The 24,480-nt window shown below is 36.3% G+C and overlaps 2 protein-coding genes across 26 annotated transcripts in view; both read right to left on the reverse strand.

Moving 5' to 3' along the window:
* meltf.S (melanotransferrin S homeolog) overlaps positions 1-20,767 on the reverse strand; it is a 32,745-nt gene extending 11,978 nt beyond the window's left edge. Inside the window, exons 1-7 of the mRNA XM_041564805.1 lie at positions 20,665-20,767; positions 8,093-8,247; positions 6,384-6,483; positions 3,841-4,023; positions 3,361-3,508; positions 1,552-1,619; positions 262-449 (exon numbers count right to left, since the gene is read on the reverse strand). Of these exons, the coding sequence (XP_041420739.1) occupies positions 262-449; positions 1,552-1,619; positions 3,361-3,508; positions 3,841-4,023; positions 6,384-6,483; positions 8,093-8,247; positions 20,665-20,707 (885 nt within the window). The 5' untranslated portion in view covers positions 20,708-20,767. The remainder of the gene's footprint in view (positions 1-261; positions 450-1,551; positions 1,620-3,360; positions 3,509-3,840; positions 4,024-6,383; positions 6,484-8,092; positions 8,248-20,664) is intronic.
* Positions 20,768-22,191: 1,424 nt separating this feature from the next.
* The window catches only part of LOC108718075 (disks large homolog 1), a 129,137-nt gene continuing 126,848 nt past the window's right edge, over positions 22,192-24,480 (reverse strand). For all 25 annotated transcript variants that reach the window (XM_041564811.1, XM_041564807.1, XM_041564806.1 and 22 more), the window contains one exon: positions 22,192-23,985. In XM_041564811.1, the coding sequence (XP_041420745.1) occupies positions 23,879-23,985 (107 nt within the window). In that variant the 3' untranslated portion in view covers positions 22,192-23,878. The remainder of the gene's footprint in view (positions 23,986-24,480) is intronic.

A 24,480-nucleotide genomic window follows, 5' to 3' on the forward strand; every position in this document is an offset into this window, starting at 1 on the left:
ACTAATTTTACGTCCCCTTTATTAAAAATGTACTGTATTTTTTTAATAAGCAAACTATTTTTTTTGAAACCTCATGCCTGTCTATGTGAATGTAATAAGAAAGGGGTAGGACTGTGAATAGTGCACCCATCTATTCTATATCAGCTCATTTTAAGGGTTTGGATTCATCACTTTACCCCCATTGATCTGATTTATGGAATGTAATGATTTATAATTACAGAATTAGTAAAATAATGCATTGGTCCAACATGTTCAACCTACCTGGCCGTCATGAAGCATTTTATAAATGAGGGCTCCATCTGTGTTAATCCGGGTCATAACAGCATGAGCAGGAACCCTTGCAATGTTACACTGTCTCCATTCACTGACTTCTGCGCGGCTACCGTCTCTGCACAGTAACTGGTAGTCAGAAGAAATCACGTCCCGAGCCCACGGATCTGTATTTTTGCCTAGAAGAACATGTTACCGATTATGGTTCTATGGTAACTAATACCTTCAGACTTAAAATGACAAACCTATTTCCTATTTATAATTTATCCTAAGCAGCTGTTGAGAAATTAACATGTTTTTCTTTTTCTGTGATAAATTCTAAGCAGCCACACCCAAGCAGATCATCTCCAGTACCAATAAGGCAAATTCAGATTAATTCTTTATGGCAAACTATAATTTATCTCCTAAATGGTAGGAAGGACTAATCATTGACAACGCTGCTCAGGACTTTTAGATCCTGGAGTTCAGACTGACATGAATTTTCTTGCATTTACAAGGGCAGAATTAGCTAAGACACAAGTGGGGGAATGTAAATAAAAATCGGTAACGGGAAAAATATTCGCAATACGAAAAGTTATGCCTCTGTGCAAACAAATTTTCCTTTGTGCAAATTTAATATAGCTTTTGCGAAGGGTTGCAAATTTTATAGTTTACGCCAGTGCACAGTAAATAAAAGTTCTTACTGAAAAAGTCGTTATGTTTGCTCCAAAAGATTACGACACCTTCAAGCACTTCTTAAAAGTGGGCAGTGCGCAATGAAAATTCACAATGCAATAACAGTTTAAGGAAGAGAATTAAACTGCGAAATGCAAATTTTTATTTGTGCAAATTGTTTTGCTCTTTGCGACTTTTATTACATCCCCCAATGGTCTTGGAATCAATTTACCATTGGCCAAAGAGACCACTTAATAAATAATTTATTTACTATAAGTATATTCACCACTAACAAAACATCTATTCATCTCTTAACCCTGCTTTCAAACAGGCTTGACATATTTCTATGCCCCTATTTTGGTTATGGATCCACCATAATTTGCATATAATCCAGATATAATGGAATATAATGTAATATTTGGAGAAAAGCCTCGCCTTATGTGCTTTGCTGGCAGCGCTCCATAAAGAGTTCATCCTAAATGAATAGAGGATAGAAACCATGGCAGAGTACAAGTGATTATTGATTCAAATGTTATTTGTAATGATTCCACAGTCCACAATAACTCCCACCACAAAGCCCTGTCAATAATATATACATTATATACCTGAGGAATAAATCCTACTCACCATCTGAATTTTCAGCCACTGTGCTATGCTTTATAAATGTCACATCACCTTGTCCTTCAACCAAACACCTAGAGAGAAAGTCACACTGCAATATATCTTGGAATATTAACCCTTCCCTAGACTTATAACCTAAAACTCTACCATGTCATAAATAGAGTCAAAGAATTGACAAAATACAATTTTTCAAGGACAACATAAAGGTGAAAAGAATATTTATCCTAAATTGACTTGTTTGTGAACGATGCCATGTTATTTAGAAATTAATGGGTAATCCTCAGCTAAGGTGAGAAATAGGGAAGAATATTACAAGATACAATGACACTTTTTGAATAATGTGTTTTTTTTCCCTAAATACAAGATTAACAAAAAGTACATTGGGCCTCATACTATTGTGGATACTTTGGAGCCCATTTAGTAACAATCAAAATGCAATTTGTTTTCTATGAATATCAAAACTCAGTTTTTTTTAAGGTTTTCGTAATATTTACTTTTTTAGTGCATGGGCTTTTTTCATTGGCACTTTTTACATTAAGATCTTTTAATAAATTCTATGACATTCATGGTTTTAGAGTTTCGTCGTGGTTTCAAAAACCTCTAAAACCACAAAAATCAAACTTTTAATAAATAAGCCTCCTCGCCATGACTTGTATTCAAAATAAAACTTTTTCCCCCAGTGAGCATAAAGTTATCGCTTTGTAAACTAAACGAATTGTGAAGCATTTGTGTGTTATTAAATGTTATTAATTAATAAGCAACCAAGATACCTTTTTATGAAAAATATTGCAGCATTTATCCCATAATTCCACAATAGTTAAGAAAGCCAAAAAAGTGACATAATTGCTCTGAAAATGTTCTACATCTGGTATATTTGATTTCTGCCATTTGGCGTGAGAGTGAAGTGTGCACGCAATTCTTTTGGCAAATCTGCACTAGGGCTGTTGACACAACCCACTGTGGGAACCCAGGAGCTACTGTCTAGTTCAGAGGTGGCAGTAGTTCCACAGTTCCCCTGCATCATTAAATGCAACAGCACATGATTCAGAACAGGAGGCAGGCAGTGGCACTGAGCACAAGAATACAGACGTGTAAGGAGCGCATGTACTGTTAAGGGGTTGTTCACCTTCCAAACACTTTTTGTCAAACACTTTTTTCAGTTCAGCTGTTTGCAAATTGTTCACCAAAAAAATCCTTTTTTTTAATTGCTTTGAATCTTTTATTATTAACAGTTTTCCCAAAATTTAAGTTTAAAGTTAAATGTCCCAGTCCACAGTGTTCCAGTCTGGCAGCTCAATGATCCAGGTGCAGATTCTGAACTGTTACAATTTGCTACATTTAGGGGCAGATTTATCAAGGGTCGAATTTCGAAGATCAAAATACTTCGAAATTCGACCATCAAATTAAAATACTTCAACTTTGAATATCGAATTCGAAGTTTTTTCAGCGAGTTTGGGTATCCTGCGGTCGAAGTAAAATCGGTTGATCGAACGATTAAATCGATCGATCGAACAATTTTTCTTCAACTTAAAAAAAACTTAGAGAATAGGTCGGCAACCCCCTTCCCAGAGCTGGTTTAGAAGGTGAAGAATAAAACTTTACACTTAAATATTAGGAAAATGGTTAAAAATAAAAAAATAGAAAGTAACTGGAAAAAGTCTTTATTTCTGGTGATCTAACTGAAACCAAGTGAACTGAAAAAAGTGTTGAAGGTGAACAACCTCTTTAATGTTTGAGATTATGAGATGTCATGTTGATTTGCAGAAGTATGACTTTGCTGCACAAATTGGAGCATTCCTTGTGCTTCATACTTACCTAAAAGCTCCACTATAGTCGCTGTATCTCTCGAGGCCGCCATTTAGATCACACACATTGTTGCCATTGGCATCTCCAATACACAGTTGACAAAGACCCTGCTGGAAGGAGCCGGGCACACAGCTCTTGGAGAAAAAGTTGCTCACAGCTAGAAGCCAAAAGAACTTCTGTAAGCCAAGGCCAATGTATAGTGTGGCATATTCATATATTTATTACACATGGATTTGGTCACATATAAGGGATGCACCGAATCCTTGTGCCTGGCTGAACCGAATCCTAATTTGTATATGTAAATTAGGGTTGGGTAGGGAAATCACGTGAATTTTTGTCACAAAAGAAGATTTTTTCCCACTTGCAAATTAGGATTCGGTTCAGTTTTCGGCCAAATCTTTCACCAAGGATTCATCCCAAATAGTGGATTCATATTGATCATTACGACAGCAGCAGGACGTCACAAGGGCAAAGAAAAACTGCTATTACCTCTTTTGATATCACAAGCTACAACAGCAATGCGGCCAGTGTCAATGAGATATCCAATGGGCACGTTCCATCCAGCAGTCCTCTCGAAACCAGTATGACAAGATTTTGCTCCTTTCAGATTGTTTATGGTATATGTAGAGTTTTTTCTTACAACGGCCACAGCATAGTATGACGTCCCCACACCTGTCCCGAACATGAATGTACTTTTGTTTTAATCTCAAAGCTGTGCTTTCAGGAAAGTAAAGTAATATAGTGAATAATGAACCCCCAATCATAAAATATACAGATATTAATTAGAAGTTCATAAGGAGGTTAATAACTATATAAAAGCACAAGGCCAAAGGCACGTTACAATAAATATTTTCATTTTTAATGAGTGCACTAGTATATTAATATGTAACATAGTAACATTGTAGTGACATCATTAGTTATAATTGGTACTCAGTGATGTCATTTCTGTCTCATGGCGGACTGAAACATGTATCACAGGTATAGGATCCATTATCCGGAAACCTGTTACCCAGAAAGCTCTGCATTACCAGAAGGTCATCTCCCTTAGACTCCATGTTGATTAAATAATTCAAAATGTTAAAACATATTTCCATTTTTGTAATAATAGAACAGTACCTTGTACTTAATTCCGAATAAGATATAATTAATCCTTATTGGTGGAAACACAGTCATATTGTTTTTTTAATGTTTAAATGATTTTTAGCAGACTTAAGGTATGTCGTTCCAAATTACAGAAAGACCCCTTATACAGAAAACCCCTTGTCCCAAGCATTTTGGATAACAGGTCCTATACCTGTATTTATGCAAATGATGTACCTTCTGTTGTAAAATATGAGGATATTCATTTTGAAGTTCCATGACCTGTATATATTTATAGGGTGATAGAAATCCTTGGTGACTTAGGATATGATTACATTTTACAAAAGAAGGTACATTACTCTGTATATAATACAAAAGAGCCATGGCTATCCTGTATGATGTCATTCAATGGTGCTTAGTGATGTCATCAATGCTAATCAGTGATTAGTGATGTAATATCTATGGCTCATGGAAATTTGCGTATTATAATAAATAACGCAAACCTTGTTTGAGTATAAGGATATTAGAATTTTCCTTGGAGTTCCATGACTGTATAAAAGTACCAAGCCTTCGGTCTTATATGTAAATATAAATAGACATATACAACCTTATTAGTTGCTGGGTTCTGCCCTTGGTCAGTGTAATTCTACATTTCTGATATGCCACCTTTCCCTGCAGATCTAAATGTGTATGTAACCACTGATGTTCTACAAAACATTCCTATTATCAAACAGATAAAACAAAGCCCTCCCTTGGCTCCGGCCCTCAGCCACCCAAGATAATTGCCCATGAAATTCTTCCATTTAGTTTGCTTGCACTTTGGGCATACATTTTATGAATAATTTAAATGAATGTTGGTACTGTAAGAGCAAGATGACTTAACTACTGTAAGCTTTTCCAGTAAGGTAATTAAAAGAAGTCTTGTTGCTTTTGGCAGGGATGTCTATTCTTCTCTTCCTGTTTACTTATACTGACTACACCCTTGGGCAGTGCTTCTGCCTTCTCCAAACCAACACATTACCATTCCAAACAAGTATTTTAGACTCTATTGCTGTTCTCAACAAAAAACCCAATATTTTAAGTCTATATCTCATCTTTATAATTCTTAGAAATAAAAAAGTAACAATATTGGATTGTGAAGTATAACTGGGGAAGAATACAAACTATTTCATATGCTTCAAATGCCATTAGAATAATCTTCTTTATCATGAGTAACTTTAAAAGTTCCTGCTGATGAAGAAAATTGTCAGGATCGGGCCGTGAATCGAACTCGTGTTTCTGCTGTTTTGGACACTTGCTGCACTTACTTTGTGAGCCACTGGGGGCTTTTGGGGCCGACCCTGAAATCTTCATTGTTGTTCCTGAATTTGCCTGTTCCCAGTTTGTCTCCTCCCTGGTCTCCTCCCTTCTCATTACCCTCATGTGTTTCCTATTCCCAATCACCTTCCCTTTATAATCCCAGCCCTGAGCCTTGTTCAGGGCTGAGTCATTGAATGTATTTTGTTTGTTCCTGTTTGACCTGCCGACCCGAAAACCTTGATACCTGAAAACCTTGATACCTGAAAACCTTGATACCTGAAAACCTTGATACCTGAAAACCTTGATACCTGAAAACCTTGATTCTTGGAAACCTTGATACCTTAAAACATTGATTCTTGAAAACCTTGTCTTTGAATACCTTTTTTCCTGAGTGAGTACCTCAAAGTTCCTGTGTTCCCCCTTTTTTCCTCACCTTGTGGATACTCTGATTATCCTTTTTGCTTGTTCCTGCCTTTTGATTTCTGTGTTCTGGCTGCCCTTGAATCTTCAATCTTGTATCATCATGTCTTTGCCTCCAATCACCTATGGGTACACCCCTGGGCTTCTGCCATATCCACTCCCCATGGAGTGGCTATTCTCAGTTACAGCGGTTGCCCGTTACATTACAAAAATGAATACTTGTCCATACATACCTTGATCATATACTTCTCCAACCACAGGTCTCAAGTTATATTTGGCGCCGGCTTGATATATTAATCCACCATTAAGAGTCACTGCATCGGCCTCATTATTCTGTTTCAGAGTAAGAGCAGATTGAAAATATAGTTGTGAGCTCACATTTGTCATAACAGTTACAAAGGAAATCAAATAAACCTGAACATCACAAGGTTTCTCAAGGGCTAAAACTATTGTAGGACAATAACCTTTTGTTCTTTCATTGTTTAATTGCAAACGTTTATAGAAAGCTGATCTCGGACCTGAATATATCCAGCGTTCAGAATAATAGCAGTGTATTTCCATACACACAAATGCATTATGAACACTGCACATTCTATTCCAAATCAAAACATGAAGAAAAATTCATCAAATTTGTGTTTATTCCTTTACAGAAAGTGAAGAAAAGGTAATATTAGGTTGTTCCAAAAAATAACAGTGTCTGCATTCTTCTTTACAAACTGAAACATGTTTCAGGATTTAGCTTTCATTTGTATAAGAAAAGTTTCTGAGAACTGCTGCACATCTGTGTTACATGGAGTCCACCAACTTCTGGCATCTGTTACATTCCACAATTCTTCGGCATTATTTGGTTTTGCCTCAGAAACAGCATTTTTTATGTCACCCTACAAGTTTTATATTAGATTAAGGTCCAGGGATTGTGCTGGCCACTACATAATATCAATCTTGTTGGTCAGGAGCCAAGATGTTGCTCATTTACTGGTGTGGGGTCATTGTCTTGTTGACCCATTTCAGCATAAGGCAACATGACCTCTTTAAGTATTTTCATGTATTGAAACTGATCCATGATCCCTGGTATGAGATAAATAGACCCAACACCATAGTGTGAGAAACATCCCCATATCATGATGCTTGTGCCACCATTTTTCACTGTCTTCATCAGTCCATGAACCAGCATGCAAAACATTTCCGGCCTTCCTTCCTTAAATAAGGGCCATAATGAACACATTACACAGAATGAATGACCTCACTAAAGCTGGCCACAGATGCAAAGATCCAATTGTACGAATCAACGTACGATTGGACTTCCCCATCTCCACTAACCATTCTGATCAAATAAAGTACAAAAGAACAGATCAGCCAATGTTCTGCCCCTGATAGCAATCGTACGAAAGTTATGTCCGACCAAAGCTAGTGACAGTCTCTTTTCTATTACTCTACTACACCTGCTAGTAAATTAATTGCTATGTTCAATGCAACAGCATTCAAAAGACAGGGTGCCTTGAGCAAACGTCCCTGATGAGAGGACCAAAGTACATTGTATTAGTAACAAAATTATATGGTTTTTTTTATCTAGGGTGTGCCGATCTGAAACTATTTTACATATATTGACCTTGAGAAAGTTCCCTGATGGGATCGAAACGTCACGTTGGCTGTACATGCACTTTTAAATACATCCATTTTCTATTACAAGAAATCTTGTGTCGCTGGTCTTATTTAGAATACAGTATATAGACAATCATTCGTTTTCCGCACCCCATTTTAAGCAATAAATGACCCAGGTGCTACCCACAAAATGTAGTTAATGCAGATCTAGGATTTAATAAATGACTAAAGAATACTGGTCTTTTGTAGCTTTGTGTTGATCAGTGTAAGGCAATTAAACAAAACCGAGTGCAGAGAAATATAATATGTCAATGAATAACAAATAAATATGCCCTCTTACCTTTATCATGTGTGCGCAATCTATTCCTGATTTTCCATTCACACAAGATAAAGTAGGAGTGATTTTAGCTTGTCCGAAAGCAGCTTTCATGTCATTGCATTTTCTGTTCTCTGGGTCGGATATTGTGCACCATCTTACTTCATTAAGGCAAAGAACTGAAAGAAACAAACAAAGAGATTATGGGGAAAATTTACTAAAGGGCGAAGTGGCAGTCGTTAGTGAAAATTCGCCAGAAATCCAATCCACAGGGATATTGACAATTTACTAACAGTCAAATTCGCTAGCAAAAGAGGCCGTCGCTAGCTCAATTTCACACCGTTATCCAGGTGAATTTTCGCTCAGATGAATGATCATAACTCTACAAATTCACTAAGGTGTGAATTTCCATTACGTTACCCCTTTCACCAGAGTTAGACCCGGGGAACTGATAAAATGAAGCTACATCCTCCTCAATCTTATGTAAGTGACATCATATCCTGTATGCCTAAAAGTTATAAAAATTTAACAAAAACACTGGCATTTTTTCATATTATAAAGTGGGATTGTATTTAAAAGTTTTGACTGTTAAAAATGTTTGTTATAAAAAAATTTTTTTACCATTTGAGGAACCTGCCACATTTGTTTTAGGATGGGCTCATGTGTAGGACATTAGAGGATCTTTTTTGTCTTTATTTTGCTTCCTTGGACATTTTTAATAATAAGTGGCCACTTCAAGCATTTGCACCAACATATAAAGCCATTTATACGATGTACACGCCTTATTCAAATGTACCTAATTGTAAGTGTATTAACGAAGTTTTGCTAGGCAGAAATGAATGTTAGTGAAACGTTGCTATGAAATGCTCGCTAGCGAAACTTCAGCCAGCGTTAGACTGCCGAAACGCAACTTTGCATTATAGTGAATTAGTTAGTGGTAATGAATTACGGCTGGCAAATTGGCGCCATCGTGCAATGTGGCTCCCCCCTTTTACATCACAGCCCGCCCCTTTTGTTCCCGCCCGCACCACCGGCCGGTAGAAATTTTATGAAATGGTGGCAACCATATCTACAGTACATAATATCATTAAAAAATTTAGAGCATCCAGAAAAATCTCTGTACACAAGGGGCAAAGCTGAAAGCCTGTACTGGATGTCCGTGATGTTTTGGCCCACAGGCAGCACTACATAAAAAACAGGCACATTCTGAAGTGGCTCAGGAATACTTCTGAAAATCATTGCTTGTGAATCCACACATGCAGGTTATAACTCTACCATGCAAAGAGAAACCATATATAAACATGATCCAGAAACCTGTACCTTATGTCTGGGCCCAAGCTCATTTAAGATGGACTGAGGCAAAATGGAAAACATTGCTGTGGTCTGGCGAAACAAAATTTCTCCAGGCTAAAGAGGTGAAGGCCCATCTGTTTGTTATCATTGCCCAATTAAAAAGCAGGTGTCTGTGATGGTATTGGGGGTGCATTAGTGCAAATGGCTTGGGGAGCTTGCACATCTGGGAAGGCAGCATTAATGCTAAACGATATATACAGGTTTTGGAGGAACATGTGCTGCCATCCAGATGATGTCTTTTTAGGGAAAACCTTGGTTATTTCAGCAAGACAATGCTGATCCACATTCTGCATGTATGATAGGTGGGGGCTTTCTATCATCCTTCATTTGGCAAGTTGGAACCGGTTAGTTGGTGATGGTATTGAAGAACCTGTAGACACGAGACAGTAATGGGGAAATAGCCTGTGAGCAGCATGTGACAGGGCCTTTTGTATGTGGAGAGTTGGACAGACTGGTATGAAGATGGGAGAATGAGCCACAAGTTAACCCAGAAAGAAGCTATGAAGAGCCTAGTGGTAACAATAATGTAGACTGTATAACTATAAATAGTGTCAATATGTTTTTAGTGAATTGTAATCATTTAATTGTAACAATCAATTAGCTTATTATTCAATATATATAATCACTTTACTATAAACGTATTGGTGTCGATTCTTTGGCTGCTTGCACAAAAGAACTGTAACCCTAATAAGAGGGGTGAAAAATATTATGTCAAATCTTACATCTGGCACATGAATTGAGAAAGATGAGACCTGGAAATGTTGAACAGATGAAAGCCTATATCAGCCAAGAATGGGATAAATTTCACATTCAAAAACAGCAACTGATCTCGTTACTTCCCAAATGGTTATAGAGTGTTGTTAAAAGAAGAGCCGATTCAACACAGTAGGAAACATGCCCCTGTCCCAAGTTTTCTGAAATCTGTTGCTGGCATCAATTCAATATAAGTATATATTTTTCAGAGATCCATAAAATGTCAGTTTTAAAATTGATATGTTGTTTTCGTACTTTTTGCAATTAAATATAGGTTTTCATTGATTTGCAAATTATTGTATTCTGTTTTTATTTAGCTTTTACACTTTTAGCTAAAACATTTGATCAAGTGGAAGGGACCAAAGTTGTTCAAGCATGCTGGCTGCTGGCTAGAGATGGATTTTACATATCACTTTCATATCTAGTATGGATCACTTTTCATAAAAGGCATCACACATACAGTTAGGTCCTTAAATCTTTGCACAGAGACAATTTATTTCTAATTTTGGTTCTGTACATTACCACAATGAATTTTAATGTGGAATTTTAATGTGGATAATGACATAATGAAGGAATAGCCCACACCTGCCCATGAAGTAGCCTTTGAGACAATGGTCCAATTACTTTTGAGCATTTGAAATGAAGGGATTGTGTTAAAAAAAGGCTTTAGTTCCTCAAATTTTTACGCAATCTTTTTGTTCAACCCACTGAATTAAAGCTGAAAGTCTGCAGTTCAACTGCATCTCAGTTGTTTTATTTAAAATTCATTGTGGTAATGTACTGAACCAAAATTACAAAAAAAGTTCTCTCTGTCCAAAGATTTATGGACCTAACTGTATAAAAAGACTCCATTATCAAACATACTACAATATCTACAAGATACAGGTGTTTAGGACAAAATATAGGAAACAGCACAATTGAATAGTTTAGGAAAGAATTAGTTTATGGGAACACAGACAAAGATCTATGTAACACAAAACCTGTTAAGAGGAGCTGAAAGTATCTATTAAATGAGAAGTAGCTCAGGTTGCTGTTATTTCTCAGCACAAAACATATATCTGGGGACAGGATTGCTTTCCATAATGAATTCTACTGAGTATATGGACCTGTAAGGCACAAGGAATAGAAGGCAACCACTTTTTAACATACAGTGAACTGTATAAAAGCATAATAGTACCCATTCTAACTTTTCCTTCAGAACAATATGGTATTTCTATATTACAGCTGGATAAATCTGGATTTGGGAGAACATTGAAGATAAATTAGATATATTTAAAAGCTTTGATGAAATCCATCCATCATAAATATATCTGTAGATTAGGTTCACAATGTTGGGGCTGAGAGATGGGATTGCACCTGAAGAGTTTTGCTCCCTTTCCTGACAAAGCACCATTGTGTTCTACAGGAGGAATTTCTTTCCCAGCTGTAGGTACACAGTGGGCCTTTTACTAAACAGCTATTAACATAATTTTCAGTCTCCTAAAATAAAAAAATATTTGCAAAGTTATTCACAGTCTTCATTAATCATTGTGATGAACGGGTCAAAAATGTAGGCATCATTTACACAAGTGGCCCAATATGACGGCATTTAGAAACAAATATTGCCATAAACTCTGGACATGAACTGGCAGAGCACAGAGGTAGATCAGCATGCAGTGCCCTGACATCAGTTGATTTTATGGATGCAAATTAGAGCTCCTAAAATTCTTGTTTGGTGCAGATGACTGTGAGAAATAAACTGGAGATGTGAGCTAATATTGGAATGTCTGTAGCAATCTCTGACATTCAAAATAAGCCTTTGTTTAAGTGTATCCCATCTTGAAGGTTTATTACCATACACCTGTGTACCCTGTTATTGTTCACATCAGCCAGTAGAGTAATAAATATACAGTTCTATTAAGGGTATAATGAGTAACCTAGGATATTCATATATAGTGATGATATCACGGAATGCTGGCACTCACTTGTAGTAGAACAGAGAGTCTAAGTACAGTCCATTAATATATATGTTACAATGTTGCCTTAAAAACATTTTTAACGTGCATTTATTTTGAAGACTTGGTCCTCAACCACTGACTTTGGCCATTGCGAAAAGCCAAGCCAACTGCTAATACTCTGGTTGCACACAGAGTACACCTTGAGTACAATTAGTTTCTATGGAGGAACTTTATTTACATATACCTGTGAGGGCTGTAAGAGTAAGTGTAAGAGAAACACATTAGAGACGATGGCACAGAAGTCTATAAATCTGTGATTGGTGTTTTATTGTATTTACAGTAACGGAGCACAAAAATGAAAACTGTACACAGAGCTCAATAAATGCAATGTAGGGGGTAGGGATGTCATGTCAAACATAGCCAGGTTCTTAGACATGGGGGGTGGGGGGTTGCTTTACTCCAGGGCTTGTGAAAATTGGTGTAGACAAAAGCATAATATAGTAGCCTGAGCTTAGAGTGGACAGAAGTAAAAGTGTCATTCATCAAGGATGGCATGTTGTTCTACCTGGGAGTTCTGGTTAACTCTCTTTCTAGACTATTAGAGATGGTTAATTAACCTGGAAGTCACTTGGGCCTCAGACTCAGCTGGGTTATAACTGTTCCTATAGATTAAAATACTTCAACCTCAACAATGGTCTCATGTCACAGAATAGAAAGGTAAATAGTTATATAGGGTTTATACTGCGACTCAGTGTAACAAGAATATAGACAAAAAAAGTGGAGTCGTCACATTCTCTCACTGCTGGGGCATAGTCAATGACATCTTTACCATGATTCTTATACAAAAATAATATTATCCCAAGTTGCTTCCTTAAACAATGATGCACAGGACCCAAGAATCATTCAGGCTACTTTTTAATCTATTACCAGAAGCACAAGGGGTATATATATATATATATATATATATATATATATATATATATATATATATATATATATATATATATATATATATATATATATATATATATATATAAATAACTGAGCTTCTGAGTGAAGGTGGTTTATGCCACATTTTATCAGATTAAATCATCTGTACAGGGGCCCAGAGAATTCCCTACTACATGGTCAGTCACACTATTTCAGACATATCCAAGGAATCTATATTCAAGGGTCTGAGCAGTATGAAAACATTCCCTTCTACATCTGCCTGTAGTATGTTTGTGGCTCGTCAAAGTCACCATTATGTATATGGTTTCAAACGATTTTTGAATTTTTAGATGATTTAATAATATTAAATCTGTTACTTTGGTTTGCCTTGCAACACTGGTATGTTTGATCTGAGCACTACTAACAAATTGTTATGATATAATTGGTATCACTGAGACCTGGTGGGATGAAACATGTGACAGGGCTGTAAATTTAAATGGTTACACCCTTTTAAGGAGGGGCAGAGGGATTGAAAAGGGGGAAGGAGTGTATTTGTAGGTAAAGCCTGAATTAAAGCCATGCACTAAAGAAATAACCATAGCTGGCACTGGTGAGGGTGTAGAATCCCTCTGGGTAGAGATGTTGACCAGGGTCAGACTGGGGGGCCCGGGGCCCACCGGGACTACTGTCCAGGGCCCCCTGAGCCCCCGCCCCCCTATTGTGATGCACACTGCGCGCCTGCCTGAAAGGAGCCGCTTAGAGCTCTGTATGATGGCGCAGCGCCTATAGAAATCTTTTTTTTTTAAACAAACTTGTCGGGAGAGGGGTCTGGCCCGGCGGAGGCCCATTAGGGGTCGGGGCCCACCGGGTTTTTTCCCGGTTTCCCGCCGGGCCAGTCCGACACTGATGTTGACTGGGCAAAAGGTTACAAAGAGAATGATCATGCTATAAACCACCTCATATAAGTGTTGAGTATGAAGCCCAGCTACTCTTGCAGATACAAGCGGCTTCACAGCTGGGTCATGTTGTTGCTATGGGTGACTTCAATTATCCAGACATTGACTGGGGTAATGGGGTTGCTAAGACAGAAAAAGCTAGTAGGTTTGTAAATATGCTGAATGACAACTTTTTATTCCTGCTCGTTCAAGAACCTACTAGGAATAACTCACTTGTAATAACTAATAATACTGAACTCATCTCTAAAAGGCACTTGCGAGGGGACATGATTACACTTTACAAGTACATTATAGGACATTATAGACAAATGGCAGGGGACCTTTTTACCCATAAAATCACCGTACCAGAGGCCACCCCTTTAGACTAGAAGAAAAGAACTTTCATTTGAAGCAACGTAGGGGGTTCTTCACAGTCAGGACAGTGAGGTTGTGGAATGCACTGCCGGGTGATGTTGTAATGGCTGATTCAGTTAATGCCTTTAAGAATGGCTTGGATGATTTTTAGGACAGACATAATATCAAAGGCTATTGTGATACTAAACTCTATAGTTAGTATAGGTATGGGTATATAGAATTTATGTGAAAGTAGGGAGGGGTGTGTGTATGGATGCTGGGTTTTCATTTGGAGGGGTTGGACTTAACTATGTAACTGTACAGAAAAAGGCTGAATAATAGACATTCAAGCAATTAATTTGTATTTATAATAAAAGTATTTATTAATGAAGTGAGCAATCTAGGTGTAAATTGATGGTAAGAATTCCATTTATAGAATTGTTTCATTAACATTTATTTTTCCCGTAAAACAGAGAACATCATATATTATAAAATGGCTTTATGATTAGAGAGGTTATAGTTTCATAACAATTAGAAAACTGAGGTTCACCTTTAACAACCATAAATCAGAGGAAGAGACCAAAAATTTACAAAGTAGCAGACAACTGGCAATTTTACAACGGTGAAAACTCAACAATTTAATATCAAGTTACGCCACTGGCCAGAAGCATGCCCCATGTCAACACCAGGATGACCACAATGGTACCTGAAATGTAACTTTCCATTGGACTTATTATTCCACTACCAATCCAGGTTTAATTTAATGGCAAGGTTTTAATGCTGCCATTTTTAACCAAAAAAAAGTATTCCTTTAGTATGCAATTATTCCACCATCCCCCCACCAATTGAGCTGCTCCTCTATGCACTACTATGAGGTAGTTTTAATAAAAGTGCTGAATGTTTCAGTTCAAATTCCACCTAAGAAATCACAGAGAAGCTTTTATGACACAGATGTGAACAAAGTGCATCAGTTGTATGTATGAATGAGCTTTACCAACTGACTGCAACTCTAGCTATTCTACTAGGGTATTCATTCAGTCAATTGCAATCTAAGGTTACTATGATATGCACGGTTTTGTCTATTTTATCATCCCCAAGCAAGAAATCATAACACGGTTGTTTCCTTAGTATTCAAGGAAGTTATTTAACCACCAGAATCAATGAAACTGATCAGTAGAGGTAATCCATGTGGATATTCATCCTCTCTTTAAGAGGAAACTCTAGGCTGCACCACAAGTTATAGAGTCATTCTTTAACCCAAGTAACTTATCAGCCTTATCACCTAAAGGAATTTTTTTCTCAGTTTTTTCTAAGAAAAGTGAATAATTCATAAGTATAGCAAATGTTGCACAAAGCAAATAGAAGCAAGTATGCTTTGCATCTTTTAAAGTTAGGATGTTAATATCTATAGGAAAGTTATCATTTAACATTGCTATACATATATTGCACACTTTCATGATTGTCCCTAGTGTCAACAAATATTAGTGGGTCACGCAGGAAACCTTTTTAGCTCCCTAACAATATTTAAAATAAGTTTTGAGCAAATACACGGCAACTGTGTATCGGTCACTTCCCCCATGGGAGCATTAATATTCATATTATGCAAATAGCAGCTAGTTTATGTTAATCTACCCATAGAAACCATTTAGAGGATCAGCAGTGGCCTGTAGTGGTTGTCCTTTAATTGATCATAAAATATTCCAGTCCATAGTCCCTCATTAGACTTTCCTTTCTCATAGACTTCTGTTTTAGAAAACGTTAGCCAATTAAAACATAGGTTTAGAACCAAAACATATTATTATGATCACGCATTTTATAAAGCCCAACATATTCCACAGTGCTCTACTTACAACCAAAGGGCGAAAAGGTCCACAATCTAACCTCCTGCTGAAATTGAATTTAGGGCCTAGGGAGTCATTCACAAATGCAATACGAGCAAAAGGAAGCTCAAACAAAAACCAATAATTTGGATTGTGGCATTGGGCCTTTGTATTGCGCACCAAGGAACATTTGGTACCTAACATACAGTACCACTATTATAAATATACTCCATAGAGAGCGGCACTCACATTAAATTGAAATTTGCTGGGTGCACAACATCACAGAAATGATGTATAACATTGTACAAAAACAAGGCACTAACAGGTCTTGTCAGTCTTTGGAATTCAGTCACTTTATGCCAGTCCCCAGCTTTAGAACCAGCAAATAGAGTGTTGTAACATGTTAGGTTCAAACCAGAAATTCAAGAGTGGGTCATACCTTTTATTGGCTAAGCAGGTTATAAAATGCAATCTTTCTGGACAGCTTAAGTCCCTGCTTCAGGCATGGTATCAGAACCAGCAAAACACTCCCAAACCAAAACATTACCTCCTCCATGTTTAACCTTAGACTTCATTCTCTCGCCTGGTCAATGATGTCAACAACTTAAATGTGATGACCCAAAAAGGTCAAACTTTATTCTTCAGTTTTCAATATGTTTTTCCATTCTTCAGGAGCCCAGTTCATTTGTTTCTTGGTGCAAGCAAGCCTCTAAATCCTGTTTTGTTGCCTTAAAGGAAAACTATACCCCCCAAACAATGTAGGTCTCTATTAAAAGATACTGAGTAAAACAGCTCATATGTAAAACCCTGCTTCATGTAAATGAACCATTATCATAATAATATACTTTTTTAGTAGTATGTGCCATTGGGTAATCATAAATAGAAAATTGCCATTTTAAAAAATAAGGGTCGCCCCCTGAGATCGTACGATTCAATGTGCACACATACAAACCACATGTAAGGTCACATGAGCCAATTAACAGACAGAGTTCTGCCTTTTGCTTCCTCACTTCTTCCTGTTACAGTTAGTGTTGTAGTATTTCTGGTCAGGTGATCTCTGAGGCAGCACAGATAGAGTCACGAAATGGTGGTTCAAGGCAAGAGATGTAAAAGAGCAATATTTATGTAAATATATATTCCAGTTTGGTAAGATTCTTTAATATGTCATTCAATTTGATATAAACTATCTGTTGCTTAAGTATTCATTTTGGGGGTATAGTTTTCCTTTAAGGCAATGGAACTTTATTTTTTAAATTTGTTTTGTTTGTTAAAATTTGGACTAAATGACTTCTGACTGAAGTAGCCATTGTCCAACAAGCTTCCCACAACTCTATCTCAAATGGATGTCCTATTGTGTGTATAACTCTGTTTTAGAAAGCTAGGTAGTGTCAACAATGGGAAAATCTGACCCAATTTTGTCTCGCGAAACATTTACAAAGTGGCAATAAAGTCGCCAAAATCATTAAAGTCAATGGGCACTTATTTTGGGCAACATTTATCTTACTATCCATTATAGTCTATGGATTTTTTTTCTTTTCGAAACAAGGTGAAATCCCTCATCCCAAGACTCATCGCAATTGATTTTTGATATGACTGTTTCAAACCCATTATAGCCTAAAATCACAATTGCCTTACACTGAGATGTCTATTAAAGGGTAGAGAATATAAAAATGGAAACATTATCCCAAGAAAATAATTTTCTAAACACATTCAATTAAAAATTCTGAAGTCTAAAATAATGTATCAAAAACGCAGCTTTGTGTCAGGGGTTTAGTACATTGTCTACGAAAAGCCAATCATAATGGCAGATACCTAGTCCTGGGTCACAATATAGTTATTTATTAACATAGGCATAGCAGCCCATTAAATTGTGATGTTGATGAAAATAATTTGCACTGTATAATCATTCTGTAAAATGTGCACTATGCTAGCACAAGCTTGCGTATTTAAAAAAAATAGTAAAGGCAATATGAAATGCAATGTTTTCAGTTAAAATGAGATCATTTTCAAAGTAAATATAAGCTACAGCAAAAGTAAAACCCTAAGGCAGTTGGGAGTGATGGAAGAAAAGGAGAGATACATCTAACATGGCAGTAAAACTAGTATTTATTCAACATTCTGGCAAGAAGCCGGACTGCAACAGAGGATGCTTTATAATTTTGGTAGGAGGCAACGGTTTTATTTTTTGTTAGTTTATGGTTATAAAAAAAATCGTGAGTTACATAGCGACAACTTTTTTTTTTAAGCTAAAAGCTAATATTTTTCAGGACATGTATGGAATATTGGCACAAAGACTAATAAATACCATAATCATTCACATAACCTGAAACAGAGCCTTAAACCCTAAAATCCTATCTAACAACATTATTGCAAAGCTCAGATAGTACAAATAATATTACAATGATTTAGATTTAGAACAAGAAAAAATGAACTAAGTAAAATATATATGAGAAAAGGTACTTTTTTGTATAAGAGTACAACTGGCAAACCTATAAAGAACATGCTGTATTTGTATAAAAACATGTTTTTATGTCTCATATAAGTAACAATCCATGCCTCCATGGCAACTAGGACTCTTGCCAAAGTTGTATGTATGGGCCCAGCAGATCGGCTCAAGTGGAAAAGCTTGTTGGCCTTGGACCATATAAAGCTATACATGCAGCTCACAGTTAATATGTCTACAGGGGCCCTCCAAGAGAACAGTTAAATGAGTTGCTTTCCCCATGTATAGTCACTGCCAGACAAGAAGATTTCTATTTATATGACTAAATGAAGCTTTATGGGTTTCTATATACCAGTACTGATTCAGTTCTGACACATTAATTGCACCTTGTATTTACATGATTCCTAAAGAAACAATGTTTAATTGCACTTAGTAGAGGAGTGTACGTATGTTAGCTATATTTTTATGGTATCTGTTCAAGAAAATATAGGGCATTGTTTGTGTTTTACTTGGGATCTTTCTTTCTTTAGTCTTTCTATGTAGGTGATAAAAATAAAAACACCCTGTATTAATGGGCTAACATACAAAGATGAATCAGGTTAAGGGCAGGAAGCAGCAGTAAAAGAAAACCTCTAGTTTAAGCATAACAAAATATGTATAGGGATGATGTATATGAAAAGGTTTATATAAACTGACAAAGGCTATTTGAGTAATGTATTAGTAGGAAGATCAAGAAATCATCCACTACATTCCTCAAATACAATTACAGGGGTGCCCACCTTTGAGTTAACTTTTAGTATGATATAGAGAGTGGAATTCTATGACAATTTGCAATTGGTTTTCATTTTTTGTGGTTTTTGAGTTGTTTAGCTTTTTATTCAGCAGCTCTACAATTTACTATTTCAGCAATCTGGCTGCTAGGATCCAAATTACCCTAGCAACCACGCAATGATTTGATTATGAGACTGGGATTGGAACAGGAGAAGCCTGAATAGAAAGATGAGCAGTAAAAAGTAGCAATAAGTCTAAATTTGTAGCATTGCAGAGCATTTGTTTTTAGATGGGGTCAGTGACCCCCCCCATTTCAAAGATGGAAAGAGAAGAAAAAGGCCAATACTTTAAGAGACTACAAAAAGTAAATAATGAAAACCAACTGAAAAGTCACTTAGAATTGGCCATTCTATAACATACAGATGAAGCCACTTGGATTTGTGTGTTAAATGTGTCAAAACGAAAGAAACTGTGTTACCTAAAGTCATCTAAACTCATTTAATGCATTTAACCATTTCATTGTATACCAAAGCACCATTGTTCACAAATGGTGAACTCTAAATGTTTCAATACTTCATATACAGTTTCAATAAATATTGGTAAAACAAGTCAACATTTTGAGGGCCTGAAAAAAAATTTGCTGTGGGTCCAAGTAATCATCTAGTTACGCCACTGGTTAGGGGTTTCTAACATACAAGTCAGTCTCTATTCAAAAGTGACTGTTCCTAAACTGGTTTAACTATTAATCCAAACTGCTTCGGCAAGTGTGGGAAAGAGTTTATACAATTCCTTAAGCCCCCATTGCCTTGTATCAGAAAATAAGGAATTCATATTTTTTTTGGGGGGTGGTTAAGACACAGCCGAGCTGCAAAAAAACCCAAAAAAACAGAAAGGGATTTGACTGCTCAGAGCAGTTGAATATAATCTATTCAACATGTTTTAAAGTCAAGAAAATACATTTAGCCCCTAAGCATTTAAAACTGAGTCAGTCTAAATACTTGTACAATTCAAGTTCAGAAGAGCATTTTCATATTAGTTTAAGGTCAAACAATCCCCATATAAATAAAAAGTTCAATTACCCTTTAGTTTTCAGGCTGCTGTTAACTACTACAGTTTAAGGGTGTCGAATGAAAGATACCCGTGATCAGCTTAAAATCCTTTTAAGAAAATGCTGAAAAAATGCTTTTTCATTTGCTTCTACTGCTACGACTTTTCATTACACACTGCCCAATAAAGAAAAGGAAAGATCTAAAACTATAAGGTTGAGAAACGGAGAAAACAGAGAAGATGAAGCACTTACTTCTTTGAAAGTAGAAAAGGATAAATACAATTTTCCAGATCATTTCAGTAGGAGCTTCAGCCTGCCACTTCCTTCAGATTTTTTCGAAAAAGAACAGAGTTATACAGATCACCAGTTTTTAAATAAAGGTAACTGAACAGGTCTGCCCTCTACTGGCCAGGTTATGCATTCAGATAAATAAACTACTAATAAGAAAGCAGAGTCTTTTACATGGACCCGCATACTCTTGTGTAACCTTTAGAAAGCCTTAGGCCTCTTCATGCTGTTGTAATAAAACCTATCAATACCTGGAAGCTTAGGACAAAGGTGGCAGTGGATTTAACCATTAAACAACCAGCTTTCAGGCTGATAATGTGTGAAAATATTTAACCCATTTTACAAACGTTATGCCTGAAATAAAATAATCTCTTTAAAGTGTTGCTCATATGTGATATATTAATGGGCAGATTTAGCAAATGACAAATGTATGTGAGGTTATTTAAGAAAAAAATGTTAACGTCTAATATTCGATTGAATAGTCCTGACCCGAAAATTCCAATCAAATTAGAATGGAATTTGAATCTAGTTTTCCCCATGAAAAAAACTTGAATGTTAGGAAGGCAATTAAAGGGATTCTGTTATTATTTTTATTATGTTGTTTTTATTTCAAAATTACACATACTGCAAATAATTCACCCTACCATATAAAATTGCATTCCTGCACCAGCAAGTATATATTTTTTTAGCTATAATATTGGTGTGTAGGAGCCATCTCAGGTTATTTTGCCTGGTCATGTGCTTTCAGAAAGAGCCAGCACTTTAGGATGGAACTGCTTTCTGGCAGGCTGTTGTTTCTCCTACTCAATGTAACTATTTATGTTGCAGTGGGACCTAGATTTTACTATTGAGTACTGTTTTATATGTACCAGGCAGCTGGTATCTTGTGTTAGGGAGCTGCTATCTGGTTACCTTCCAATTGTTCTGTTGTTAGGCTGCTGGGGGGGGGGGGGAGGGGAGATATCACTCCAACTTGCAGTACAGCAGTAAAGAGTGACTGATGTTTATCAGAGCACAAGTCACATGACTGGGGCAGCTGGAAAACTGACAATATGTCTAGCCCCATGTCCGATTTCAAAATTAAATATAAAAAAATATGTTTGCTCTTTTGAGAAACTGATTTCAGCGCCGAAATCAAAAAAAAAAAAAAAATTCCCATGACAGTATCCCTTTAACATTCGAATGGTTCGACTGACCACTGCGATTGACTTGTAAATGAACTCTGCAGGTTTAAGGTGGCGAACATTCAAATCATAAAGGTTTCCAGAGGTTTCCAGAGGTTTCCAGAGGTGTGATAAATCTCACATTCGAATTTAGATTCTAGATTATAATTAGAATGAGTGAATTTTGACACAAAAACAATTCGAAAATTCAAATTTACTATTCAACCCTTAATAAATCTGCCCCCAAGTATACACAGTGACAGGTGTAACAGAGGTAAATTACTTTCTGCAGGTTGATTGATCAGCCCTAAAATATGACACACACACATTTTTCGGTTGTTTAATAAAAGTTTATTAGGTGTTCTCCTCTTTCTGACAAATGGAATGAATAATGATGTTCATTACAAACGAATGCTCATTTGGTTGAGGTTTAATGAGACTAAAAAGCATGTTTAATATTTTTCTTATAAACCAATCCAAAAAACAAGCAAATGTGTCAGTACCACACAATGTATTTTGTAAATCTGTAATTTTTATTTAACCCCCCCCCAATGCATCCATGAAACTCAGCTTGGACATAAATTAGAGTCTTCATGGATGTATCACATGCATTCTCTAGGTGAACATGTACATAAAAACTCAAAAATCACACAGGGTAAAACACATGCATATTACATAGAAATAAAACACTAGAGACTTCAGAAAAGAGGAGAACATGCCTATATTTAATTAAGCAGCTACCTTTCCTTTAACACAGCATCAATATATGCTGCCAACAAAAAGCTTTGTTCACGTGGAAGTTACATTGCACTTTGTGTTTCCAAAGACAATGAAAAAAAAAAATCAGCTGGTGGAAAAAAAAATATTTTTACTATTTATCTTTATTTAAAGAAAAGTACTTCCATTGTTAGAGTTTTAATGAATGTTTAATATATATATTTCTTTTATAACAAAATAGGCAGTTATTGTGGGTAAAATATTAAAATCTCTTATCTAAGAATACACTTACAGCAATAAGTCTAGGTATCCATTTTTTCCCCAAATGTGACAGAGAGGTCATCTGTAGTGCTATATACATTACTGGACAGTAAAGAGGCTATGCTAATTACCTGAAGTGATTCTCCTTTATGAGAAATATTACCAGTATAAAAACATTTCAGACTCTTTAAATAGAATTTAATTAAAATTGTATCACTGGAGAAACTGGGCAAGAAAAAATAAAAAATGTTACGGGCACAGTATATGCAGCTTTTTGCAGCTTACTTGCAAAATTTTCTATGCAGCAAAATGGAAAGTGATGTGGGGTGAGCAAGGGCATTTTTATCATGGAAACATGAAGTGCCCATCAACACACTGCTTAAGCAATGGCCCTTAAAACTGCTAAAAATGGTTCCGAAAAACAACTGCGGCAGTGGAAATGGCTTCAAAGCTAACTGCAATTCAAATTGAATCATGAAAAATGCCATTACAGGCCATGGGTTTCAAATGTATAAGTAAGGAAAACAAGAGGTGTGTTTACTGCCTACAGAGACAACAAGAATAGCTTTTATTAAAACAAACACAAAAATGCATAGGCCAAACCATGCTATTAAAAGCAAATTGTGCAAAAATGCTCATAATATATAAAGTTAAGACCACTTATTATTCTTTTCAACATGGTTTGTAAAGCTTTTTTTTTTCTAAAAATGTGTTAAAACACTTTCCCTTAAACATTAAGGATTTTCCTCACCATTATAACATTTTAATAACTGGTCGGGCCTTTCCACCTTTAAAAACAAAATAAAACGAAGCAAAAAACCAACAAAAACAAATGATATATATATATATATATATATATATATATATATATATATATATATATATATATATAAGCTAGGATGTGACAATATAACTTAAAGGTGGAAGGAACAGCTTTAAATAAGTGGAGGGAAGCTTCCCTTTTAAGTGTGCCCACCCCTATGAGAAAGACGTTTTGTCAGGCAGCGGCATGGGCTTTTGAACTTGGCTCTTTATTTTCATAACTTCTCCTTAGCTGGAACCCAGATGAGGGCGCTAGATTGTTCTTCAATTATCTGCTTGATCTGGTTGTAGATTTCCTCCAAAGTGTCTCCCTGCACAATTGCTAAAAGGCAAAAAACCCAAAATTTTAGGATCTGTGTTTACATTAACTTGAAAAATACTGTTCTATCATGCAACAACTGAGGGAGGAGATATGGGAAGGAGACACAGACCCCAACCAACAATGTGGGGGTCAGGAAAACCTCAACCCTAAACTAACTAACTAAATCAGCACCCAACCCTAACCCATGAAATGCAAATCAGGTTGCAGGTCTGAGAGCATGCAGGAGGGCTAATAATGGATAGGGAACAGCTAACCACTGAGGTAGGTCTGCCGATTACTAGGAGGGAGTAGAACAGATTACAATATATGCACAAGGTTCAGGTTCACATGTGCTGATCAGTGGCATAACTAGATGTTACTGGACCCCACAGCTGATTTATTTTATGTCTAGAGGTTGACATGTTTTAGCAATATATATTGATTAAGATTGATATACTCATTAAGTAGGGTCTCATGGCGTCCCCTATACCTCCTGGGCCACCGTGCAGCCGCAAG

The sequence above is a fragment of the Xenopus laevis genome, chromosome 5S (assembly GCF_017654675.1).
Source record: "Xenopus laevis strain J_2021 chromosome 5S, Xenopus_laevis_v10.1, whole genome shotgun sequence".
NCBI classification, from domain to species: Eukaryota; Metazoa; Chordata; class Amphibia; order Anura; family Pipidae; genus Xenopus; species Xenopus laevis.